Here is a 10924-nt window from a genome sequence, read left to right as displayed (position 1 = left end):
TGCCTTTGCCAGTCAGCAGGCGATCATGCTACTTTGCTTGGCATCTATTACGCCTACAAACGTGTCCCAAAGGATCAAAGAAAGATGTGGTGTGAATCAAACGCAGTCAATCCGAGTCAGATGCTTAAGGCGGAAGATGTCATGACGCAACTTGGAGCAATCCTTAACGAGCATAGTGATGAAGAATTGCTTTCAACAATGGTGCGGAGATCGCCAAATTTGGCGGGCAATGGTGCCGCACTCCATCGGAAACGTCGGCGTGAAAGTGAAAAGGATGCATCAGGAGATGATGAAACATCGGAGTTACTGAAGGGACAAACATCGGGTATGGTGAAGTTGCGCGATTTTGAACTTATTCGACGGGCGCTGTGCTACGGGTTTTCTCTTAATGCTGCCTTCTACAATGCGAAGATTGGCAACTACCAGACGGTGGTGGGGCAACAAGTGGTGCATCTTCACCCGTCGTCTGTTCTGTTTTATCAGCGCAAAAAGCCGGCGTTGGTAGTTTTTAACAGCGTGGTGCGCACGACGAGGCGGTACATGAAAGATGTGTCTGTGGTGCAGGAGGAGTGGCTCCGCGACGCGGCATCCTTTTTAAGGCCTGTGGCATGAAGAAGAGGCAAACAGGTGAAGAGAAGTTGGAAAAGAGTCAAACAACCCCACAAAAAAGAAAGAAATAATTTTTTTTTTTCTACTTATTGGTTTTTCGTGTAAAATTGTGGAATGGATTTCACTCCCTTTATTTATTTGGTACTCTTCTGCGCCGTGTGCGTGATGCAGGAGAAGAATGGAGGCCGCACAACGGCATATTTTTCTCTTTTTCTTTTTTATCTACACATATATGCATTTGTGTATTTGTGTGTGTGTACGCGCGTGGTAGTCGTAAGCCCTTATACGCATACTCATATACATTATTCGGGCCTGTAATACACACGGCGAGCGGTAACCAAAAGGGCTTGATGGGTATTTCGGCATCGCGCGCTTCTGGCGTTAACGATTTGACGCCTTCCCCTCGCCACGGCGGCGATACGGATGAGGTGCTGAAGGACTTCGACACATCGACGCCAACTGCGGCCGTTATCGGTGCTGGTATTGCTGGAGTTCATGTCGCATACGAGCTCGCTCAGCTTGGCTTTCGAGTCACTGTATTTGAGAAGAGTCGCGCAATCGGATTGGGTGAAACGCAGTATGCCTTTCCGTTTGTGGGAGTTGGTCTTCTTCAGCCGTACGTTCACACGATACGAATGAGCCGGGAATTGTTGCGTGGAACTTTGGCAACAACATGCCCGGATATTATATCTCTAGAGGACTCATGGAATTCGTTCTTTTCTACGGCTATTCACCGCTGGTTGTGGGCGCGCCGCTGGAACGCAATCAGTGAAAAGCAGGTGATGTATTACACGAATAACTTGTCACGTTTGAGCCTTGACGTTGTTGAGGATCTTGCCCGTAGGTACCGGAGCTTGTCGCCTTATATTTTGAGTCGTAATGTTTCGGTGGGTACTTTGGACCAAACGTCAAGTGACGCCGGAAGGGTAGCAACCGCGGCAACGGCGCATTCGAGACCTTTAATGATTGATCCAGTCGGTTGGACACGCGAGTTGGCGCAGATCTCTCAGAAACAGTACGGGGTGGAGTTTGCTCTTGGCGAAAAGCTGGTCGACAGCACAACGTATCTCCGTTACAGTTCGGAGATAATTTCGACTTTGCGTTTTGCCCGTGAGGTTGATGGTCAGACGGAATACAGAAACCGCCGTTTTGACGTTGTTGTGCTCACAGCTGGAAATTACACGGGCCCCTTGACGTGGGGTTCCTCGCAACTCCCCATCATTGGTTTAGGCGGATGCTCCGTTGTTTTTAAGGCGACCTCTCCTGATAAGGCGTCTAACCCTCTTACGGAATTATTCTCTGGGGCTTCACCAGGCATGATCTCATTGTCACCAAGCAGTCACCTTGTGGCGTACAAATTACCTTCTTGCGGTGACCCTAGGAGTAGTGAGGAAGAGAAAATCATTGTGCAAGGTTTGATGTCATTTGACTCGACAAACAAGTCAGAATCCAATGTTGTGGGAATTTTAAAACGCTTAGAAAAATATCTTCGTGTGAAATGTAAAATGAATATCCCGCTGCTGGAACAATATCAACAAGAGCGACAGGATGTTAACAGCACTGCGGGAGGTGTGACCCAGCCAGACCACATGAGGGTCACGAGGTACATTCGTGCATTTACTCCAGACGGTGTGCCGTTGATAGCGAATAACGGGGCATCGTTTAACTCCTTTGTTTGCTCTGGTTTTGGTGACCATGCCCCTGATATGGCACCGGGTTCTGCGAAGATATTGGCAAAACTTGTTGAATTGAAGGCTTCCGTGATGTTACATCACGACGAAGAAGAAATGAGGCAAAGAGGCCAACAGATTGATGTCGTGATGACAGAAAAACGTCTGGATCAACTCCATCGGGAGCTGCAGATGTTGTGGAACGGTTGGCTTGCCACCGCAGGGCCTCCACCCGGGCAAGAAATGGAGACTTTTGGGCACAATCCCTTTTCACCATCCCGCTTTGGTGGTGTTGTAAAAGAGAAGGCTTCCGATGTGACGCACCGATCGTTTCTTAATCGCTTGTTAGATTTGGAAACGTCCTTGGTGCGTACGTGCGAACCATGGGGTCATTACATCAACCAACATGCCATCAAACTGGCGCGCCAAGACAACATGCCGGATTGGCTAAGAACGATTGTGTACTACTACTTCAATGAAGAGGAAGATGACGAGGAGCTGCAGCATTCCAGGAAACAATATGCAGAAGGCATTCAACGTATCCGTGAGGAATTTGAGGGTAAGACCCACACCTCTTCGTCATCCCAGTAGTGGTGAAGGTACAACGGACAGAAACAGAAAAGGTGCTTGTGAGGTGGTGAATGAATTTGCACGTGTTCTGAATGTTTTTTGAGTGGGGTGGAAGTTTGGAGCCGATATGGCAAAGGTTTGATGCACTTTTCTTGAGGGGGGTAGGTGGGTCCGTCCGTGTGTGTGTGTGTGTGTGTGTGTGTGCAGAGGGGGTGGTAGAACTACCGTTTTTTTGTTGTTATTGGATTGGTTGTTTCTTCATGCCGTTATGTCTGTTAGATCCAGCTGTGCGTATTATTACTATTATTATTATTGTTATTATTATTATCATCTCTGTTTGCCATTCTGTTATGTGAATGGAGGAAAGAGTTGTGCGGCGTGGAACAAAGTTGAGGAATATTTTGGGAGCTGGTAAAATTCACAGACGCACACAAACAAAAGGACGCAAATAGAGAGGGAAATGGATAGAATCAAAGTAGAAATGAAAAGCAAACAAACACGAGAGGGACGTCCTATGCGTTTTCTTAAGTTGTGCATTTTTTTTGCAGTGACGCTGTTGTTTTCCGAAGCCGGTGTTGCAAAGAAGGAGAAACCGCCGCATGCCCCCCTTCCAAAGGACGTGGTTGACGCCATCAGTTGTGGTGTTTGCAATTTTATGGTAGGGAAGGCATACGGCGACGTGCAACTGCTGTTTAACGCCAGCGTGCAAACACGTGTGCGGGTCAACGAGGACGATGTGCTGACGGCGATAGAAGATGTATGCAACCCCTTTTCGGATGTTGGCCAGTGGATACGACAGATTACCATCACCCATGAAAGTGATACGGCTCCTTTTTTATTGGGGGTATCGAGGTTGCCCGCATATGCCAAGTGCAAGCGCGTGTGCAGCACTGTGGTGGAGGCCTGTGAAGCAGTTATGGATCACAAAAACATGGACCAGTTGTCGCCTCGTCTTTTACGTCTTAATGAATACGCAGGCGCTGAGGCGTTTGCGAACGCCCTATGCCAGTCTTCATCTATTTGTACAGAAAGGCAAGGCCTGAGTGCAGCGAGGTATGAAGAAGTTCGGAACATGATTGATGAAGACACCGTGGAGGAGATTGACCCAAAAGAGATGGAGATTGAGCGAATGATGGATCACATGGAGCGGAAAGAGAATCGGCGTCAGACTATTTTCTCTCGTGATGAGATAACATCCATGCAGAAGGCCTTTTTGAGGGGTGATAAAGAGGCAGTGGCACAGGTGGACCCCTCCATCATGGATCTTTCCGATGAGGATTTCTCGGCTCTGCAGTCGATGATTCGGGGAAGAGCGATGGGCCAGGAGCAACCGGAGGAGAATGGGGACGATGGTGAATGGAAAGGGAGGAACAAAAATTACCCGATGTATCATAGCACAGATAATGGTAATGACGATGGAGGAAATTTGAATTTGGAGGATGAAGATTTTTAATCACACGCCACATTTGTGTGTGTGTGTGTGTGTGTGTGACAACAAACCGTTCCAGATAATATGTTTTTTTTTTTTTTTTAAGGACGAGTTTTTTTTGTTTTTTTTTTTTTTGCTCTGTCAGGCATTGTTTCTGCGAGGGTTTGGTGAAATATATATTATATATATATATATATTCCTTTTCCGTATGTGGAAGTTTGTTTTATTTTGTTATTTTTTTTTTTTTCTCTTTTGAATGCATTCCCTTTGAGATTGTTTAGATTCTGTCTTTTACCAGTTGCCTACAAATTGTGTTAAATCCCTTTTTTTCTTTTTGTTTGTTTCAAACTTGTCGCCTCTTTTGCCCCACGGCACAGGAGTGAATAGGGCAAGTTTGTGAAGGAGGAGGTGAGGTAGGGTGGGGGCACCGGTGTGAAGAGAAATGGCCCTGGTTACTGGATGGATAGACGATGCCAGGCGTGGCTACTCCTCCTACGGAGTGGATCTCATTCGCACGGGGTGTCTTTTGCTTCGCACCACTCCTTCCGTGACGTACAGGGCTGCCGTGTTGTTCCAACGCTTCCAAGCGGTCGCCGAACAGGTCCGGCGTAAGCGCGGAGACTACCAAGATGAATATGGTATCACGGAAGGGAATAGCAGCCGAGATGTGCTACCTGGGGCACGAAAAACGTCGTACATGGTGCCGATCCACGTTGGGACAGAACGTCCGTCTGGTGTTCTTATGTTTGGGGATCCATACGCTCCATTGGACTACTGTTTGTTTAACCTGCGAGAACACGATGACATTACTTATCTCACCGCGGCGTGTGTCCTCATCGCAACAAAGATGGAGGATCATTCCATGCGTGTACGTCTCATAGTGGGTGTCTTTATGCGGTTAAACCAACGCCGTCGTGGCGAACCTGTTATTGAGCAACTTCAGCCACCACCAGAGCGTTACGATGATTTCAAGTCATGTATACTGGAAGCGGAAGAGGTGGTTTTGCAGGCGCTCGGCTTTCAGACTTTTGTGGAGTCTCCTTTCAAGTATGCCATTCTTTTTCTTGGGATGCTGATCGAGGAGGACAAAGTGGGAGTTGCTGCGGATACCGGCACGGCGGAGAGTAGTGCCTTTTATTTCAATGGATTTTCTTCAAATTTGGTTTTGAAAAAATGGCTTGCAGACGCTGTGAGTTGGCTGAATGACATCCCGCGGTGCGTGGAATTGTACGCGGAGGAAGCCCATGTGCTTGCAGTGTGTTCACTCTTTGCAACGCGACCTTCGAACATCACTGCGCTTCCAGACAACTGGTCGCTGGCATTTGGTTTAGAGAGGACGAAGTTAAATGCCGTCTTGCGTCTGCATCGGAAGCACTTGGAGGAGGCTGTTAACTCGGGAAACAAAAATGTTCAGCTCCTCATCGAGACGCGGCAAACGAAGCCGTGTTACCCGACGGCGACGGCAGAGGGCACCCCAAGCCCCGACCCTGCGGTTATTGCGCCCACGGCGGGGAATCCACCCGAGGCCCCTCCATCTCTACCACCGACAAAAACAACAGAATTGGCTCCGCCCGTAGCTTCTTCATCCGGGATAAAAATTCCATCTGCCACTCCACCGCTCGCAGTGGCACCCGTCGTCGCACCATTCAAACAGCTGGAGTCTCTCCATTCCGCACTTCAGCTCAATTTTGTTCCACGCAACAACGCCGGCACGAACAACCACAACCACAAAAGCCCCAAAGTCACTGGAGGCACAACCAAAAATGTCAGCGACATTGGTAACCACCACCCGGTTCGGGCTGATATTCCCGATAGGAGTATGCCAACGGGAGGTGGCGTATCTGTTGTTGCTAGGCAGCCGATTGAAGAAGAGTTCCACTTTGAAGACCTAAAGGAACTGCAGCGGAGGCGACGGCAAGAGGAGGAAAATGAAGAAAAACGAACAAAGCGGAGAAGGAGTAGTAGTCACCGAAGACGTCACCACTCTGGTGAAAGGCGCAAAGGTCGCTCGAGTGACCGCCAAAGGGAAGAGAGCCGTGGAGGAAGAAAACGGCGGCACTCTCAAGGAGGACACAAGAGTCATCGCAACGAACAACAACAACAGCATCGTTTCAGCGCGTCCTCACAAAACCCGAGAAGTGACCGCAGGGATGAGAGACAGCGACATGATAACAGACCGCGCCACGATGACCGACAGCGTCACGGGGGCCGCCAGCGTAACAATGGGAGACAACAAAGACGCGAAAGGTGATTCCCCTGTTGTTGTTTTATTTTGCTCTATGTGTATCTCTGTGTGTGTGTTGTGTAAGTATGCGAAAAAGAGGGTGTGAGCGGGTGCGAAGAGGTATGGGAGCGGAGTTGCTCGAACTAAGATTGGAAAAAGTGAAGCGCGACGTACGTCTACCCTTTAATTTTTTTTTTTTTTTATGCCTATGTATGTACGTATTTCTTAATAATTTGTTGACATCATGACTTTCTTTTTCTCCTTTTTTTTCCTTGTTCGCGTAGGGCAGCACGGCCCAGTAGGGTTTGGGTGCGTTGGGAAGAAAGCTGCGAGATTGCCCTGGGGCCTAGACCGTATGAATAGCCGTATTAAAGCTAGCCATTATTATTATTAGTATTAGTTTGGTTAGTTTTCACATGTACTCTTGCAGTGCACAGAGCGTTCCTGCGTTGCTCACCGATCTTGTTTTGCACAATTATGCCGACCACCTCACTTCACAACGCACACCACCGGCAAATTATCCGATCACGGAGACGAGAACAGGTGCGGCTTCTCTGGAAGAGACGTTGGCGCCGCTGCAACTAATTCATGGAAAGGTTTTTACTTCGGCTATCGGAATTGCACTGCATGGTGCCGAGTCTATTTTTCGCTATTTGGCATATGACTCTTGTGAAGAGAATGAAGGGGTACCGCATAACGAGGAACAGGAACGGCAAGAGGAGGTCGAAGATGAAAATGTGAATTTCAGAGGAAGGTGTTTGTATTTTGTTGGTGAGCACCGTCTTTTCTCTCCATATTACTGCCCATGTGGGGCTTATGGCTATCAAAGCATTCGACGACAGGAGGCGTGGCTATGTAAACATCTGCTTGCACTTCGTATCGCACTTATTTTGGAGAAAAAGGGCCTTGTGAGAGATGTCATACGGGAACGCCAAGTGACCAGATGTCAACTCCGGGAAATGATGCAGTCGCTGGATTGAGAGAGATGAGAGGGAGTTTGCTCTAAATTTGTTTTCTTTGTTTTACACTAAAAAAATATATTTATATGGTTGATTGCGCGTCATATCAGGCATTATTTTTTGCTCATTTTTCTTCTCGTGTTGTTTTCTCAGTTATTGGGTGTACCACCGACGAAGCTTAGAAAGGGATTGAAATATTTTGCAAAGGTTAGCTGGAAATATTTAATTTGCAGTCTTTTTGTTTGCTTGTTTGTTGGTTTGATTGATTTCTCTTTGTTTATGGCATCCTTTCCCGCCATCAGCAAAATGCATGCCCGCAAGCAGGGAATATCGTCGAGACTCAGCAGACTGTCCGTGGAAGAGTCGGATGAGGTGCTGACGGAACGTAGATGCGCTGATGGAAACAACTTTCTTAATGTGCTTTCTGCTCTCTGGAGCGTCTCACTGGAACAACCTCAGCGGACACCGAAGGAGTTTTTCTTGCGACCAGCTGTGCCCATCCGCGATGTATACACAACGCGTCTCCTGGTTAACCTTCTTTGGTTTTCCAGAAACTATCACAATATGGCCTTGTTGATCTCATTAGTTGTTATTTTTTGTGCACCTCCATGTGCATTGATTGTGACTGTGAGTTGTATCATGCACATTACGAAGCGGTACACTTCTCGAGGGACGCCGAGCACAGTCTCAGATGCAACAAAGAAGACCCGACGTGAAAGTGGTCGTAGTGGGATAATGGTATTGCTGACACTCCTGCAGATCGGTTGCTGCATTTATGTCTGGTACCTGTGTGGTTTTTTTTCTGTTGTCATGTGTATTGCTACTGTGGCGACACCCATAGTTGCTCATGCCTTTTTCACACCTTACACGGATGATGCTTTTGAACTTTACTGTGAGTTTCTCCGAAAGAGGTACCTACCAGCACCAAGACTGTGTTCACCGACACGTTCGTTTTCCTCAGTGGACCCCACTTTTGAGGTTCTTAATAGGCTTGGATCGATTTCAGTGAGTCCTACTCATAGTAACAGTGGGAGAGGTAACAGGCCATTCATTTCACCTCATTCCTTCACGCTGCCTCGGTGTACACACAAAAAAGAAAAGGCAGAGATGCATTTGCGGATGAAATACCTAGAACCACCCGAGTGCCAAGGAAGATATTCCCCGTCGAGCGAAACTCTCACGGAGAATTCATCTTTCTCTAAGGAAGTACTTGATGAATGCATTGATCCTGTTGAACTTACAACACCTGTAGCTGGAGCCGAGAATTCCACGGAGGTATGCGCTGCCGCCTCACTGAGACATTTGAAGTTACACCTAAACATCGAAGGGGTCACTTTGCTTCAACAGTCCCAAGAGTCCGGAGTACTTCAGCCTTTGCAAGACCCACTCGACGGTGATAACAATAACGGAGTGGCCACATGTGAAGAAGAGACTGAACCTTACCCATGTGAGAGGCGATGTACGACAGAGTCGGTGGAGGAAAAAGAGGAAGAGGGGATGTCACTTGTTGGTAGTATTCTCACAGAGAACATATCCTCCGCACTTTCATCGCAGGCCACTGCCAGTCCAAGATGCGGGAGGTGCGTGAAGGGAATACGGCTCGTTATGGAAGTTCCAGTGGACGTGGACAAGTATGAGTGCAAATGGGAAAAATCGGAGACCGTGATGAATCCGGAACAAGGGGAGGAACAGGATTCAAAATTGAATTGAAATGAATCATCATTGGCACCTCAAAAAGACGTGAAACCCATTTCTGAAACCCCCATACGTGTGCATTATTTTTCTTTTTGAATGAATTATGCTTCTCAATAAACGTGTAGGATTCATTTCATTAGATACATGTCAATTTTTCTTCTTGCTGCAGAGAGAGAAAGAAGGGAATGGTGGGGAAGCGTGTATCATCATTAAGTAGATATTTTTCTGAGGAGAAGGAGAGGTTATTTATGGTGGAGAGTGTCAGTTTAATAAATTTTGGGAGGTGCGCGAGTGTATTTGTGCTTGATAAATGTGAACACCATGGTAATGTGGGTACGTGCTAAATATTTCTTTTAGTTGGGAAGAGGAAAATGGGTGAAAAGGACGGGTTTATATGCGGTATCAATGTGTGGGCTTGCAATTTTTTTCAGAAAATTCTGGAATGTGCGGCCAGATAGGGCACGGTGGAGGGTAGCGAGTGTAATTTTTCTTGTTTTTCTTGTGTCTTGTTTTGTGCTCGTACGGTTGACGCATAATTTTTATTTATTTATTATTATTGTTTTTACTTGTGTTTTCCCAAATAAATTCGATTGCTCGCACTGCGTTAACACCCACCCCCAGGTCTCATTGCGTTATAACTGTATCCCAGCAGGACGCGGCTGGCCCAGGCGCTGTTTGATGCCGCCAGCCCTGTGCCCACAAAAATAAAAAAAAATAAAAAATAAAAATAAAAAAAAAAAAAAAAAATAAATCCTGTGAGAGAATTATTGCCGTCTCCTGGCTTACTCCGATAATACAGGGTGATCGACCGTGACACCACGGTGAGGGATCAGACCATAAGATCACCAAGGGGCTGCAATCGGGGGAAAACGAGAAGGAAAGTGAGGGAAAAAAGTGGGGAGGGTCGAAGGGGATTGATAGTGAAGATTTCATGGAGGTATATGTGGCAAGTTTTTTCCGTGTTTTTTTTTTCTTTTTTTTTTTTTTGCCATCTCATGAAGTTGAAATGAGGAATACCATAAATATTTCGGCGAGAAGTTTTGTTGTTGTTGTTGTTTTTGTTTTGTTAATTGATCCACTGTCGTTCATTGTGGTTTCATGCGTCTGAGCCGGAAGGTGACGGCCATGGGAACCTGCTTTGGTCCTGCCTTGTGTGTGAGATTTTTTGTTTTATTCTCTTAATTCCGGTATGAGTGTGCCAGCAGGCGGGGCTCAGTGGATGGTCGACTCTTGTGTTTTAGCTCTTTTGCCCGTACATCTCTCTCTCTCTCTATATATATATATATTAGCTTTTGTATTTTTAGCGGTCCCGCGTTGGTAGGAAAAACTGCATGCCTCTTTTTTTTTTTTTTTTTTTCTCTCCCGCCATTCCGCCAGTTCTGCCTTTTCTGTTTTTTACGTGGGGGAATTTTGTTGGTTTGGGGGGGCCTTTGAAGAGCGCCAGTCGGTAAGTTTTCAACGAGCTTGACTGTTGCAAATTGAAATAATGCCTTCACGGGCGTGTGAGTGTTGGATGAATCGCATTCAAAGAGGGAATATCGGGGGCTGTGAGTCAAACTGTGATCGTCTCTTCTTGTTCCCTTTTTCGCATCGGAAGAGGGGGAAAAAAGCCCCAGCGAGGCGCAAAATATTTTTTTTTTTAGAAATTATTTGACGAGTGCTTTTCCCTTTTTTTTTTTTTTTTTTTTTCTGAGGCGGTGGAAGTGGGACGCGTATAATATTATATATACATATTATATGTAATATTCGTGCGTGTCACTGTTTCACA

General features: G+C 46.7%; 6 protein-coding genes across 6 annotated transcripts, besides 14 other annotated features; all 6 read left to right on the top strand.

The window, feature by feature from the left end:
* Positions 1-612, top strand: Tc00.1047053503525.50 (RNA helicase, putative; the record flags this gene model as incomplete). Its single annotated transcript, XM_801488.1, has 1 exon — positions 1-612. A coding segment is annotated over one exon (612 nt), but the record flags the coding sequence as incomplete, so codon positions are not given.
* Positions 1-10924: a sequence feature (heterozygous, Esmeraldo-like haplotype).
* On the top strand, positions 960-2870 carry Tc00.1047053503525.40 (hypothetical protein, conserved; the record flags this gene model as incomplete). The annotated part of the gene is made up of 1 exon (XM_801487.1): positions 960-2870. The coding sequence occupies one exon, from the start codon at positions 960-962 to the stop codon at positions 2868-2870; it is 1911 nt and encodes a 636-aa protein (XP_806580.1).
* Positions 3027-3053: a microsatellite.
* Positions 3142-3180: a microsatellite.
* Positions 3310-4302, top strand: Tc00.1047053503525.30 (hypothetical protein, conserved; the record flags this gene model as incomplete). The annotated part of the gene is made up of 1 exon (XM_801486.1): positions 3310-4302. The coding sequence occupies one exon, from the start codon at positions 3310-3312 to the stop codon at positions 4300-4302; it is 993 nt and encodes a 330-aa protein (XP_806579.1).
* Positions 4317-4340: a microsatellite.
* Positions 4366-4413: a microsatellite.
* Positions 4451-4475: a microsatellite.
* Positions 4496-4532: a sequence feature (A-rich).
* Positions 4721-6529, top strand: Tc00.1047053503525.20 (hypothetical protein, conserved; the record flags this gene model as incomplete). Its single annotated transcript, XM_801485.1, has 1 exon — positions 4721-6529. The coding sequence occupies one exon, from the start codon at positions 4721-4723 to the stop codon at positions 6527-6529; it is 1809 nt and encodes a 602-aa protein (XP_806578.1).
* Positions 6685-6706: a sequence feature (AT_rich).
* Tc00.1047053503525.10 (hypothetical protein, conserved) lies at positions 6919-7482 on the top strand (the record flags this gene model as incomplete). Its single annotated transcript, XM_801484.1, has 1 exon — positions 6919-7482. The coding sequence occupies one exon, from the start codon at positions 6919-6921 to the stop codon at positions 7480-7482; it is 564 nt and encodes a 187-aa protein (XP_806577.1).
* Positions 7694-7742: a microsatellite.
* On the top strand, positions 7741-9171 carry Tc00.1047053503525.4 (hypothetical protein, conserved; the record flags this gene model as incomplete). The annotated part of the gene is made up of 1 exon (XM_801489.1): positions 7741-9171. The coding sequence occupies one exon, from the start codon at positions 7741-7743 to the stop codon at positions 9169-9171; it is 1431 nt and encodes a 476-aa protein (XP_806582.1).
* Positions 9689-9714: a sequence feature (AT_rich).
* Positions 9857-9907: a microsatellite.
* Positions 10119-10143: a microsatellite.
* Positions 10781-10808: a sequence feature (AT_rich).
* Positions 10825-10845: a microsatellite.

This window comes from Trypanosoma cruzi, genomic scaffold (assembly GCF_000209065.1).
Source record: "Trypanosoma cruzi strain CL Brener 1047053517031 genomic scaffold, whole genome shotgun sequence".
NCBI lineage: Eukaryota > Euglenozoa > Kinetoplastea > Trypanosomatida > Trypanosomatidae > Trypanosoma > Trypanosoma cruzi.
Note: the sequence above shows the minus strand (reverse complement) of the source record. Positions and strands in the feature narration are given on the sequence as shown.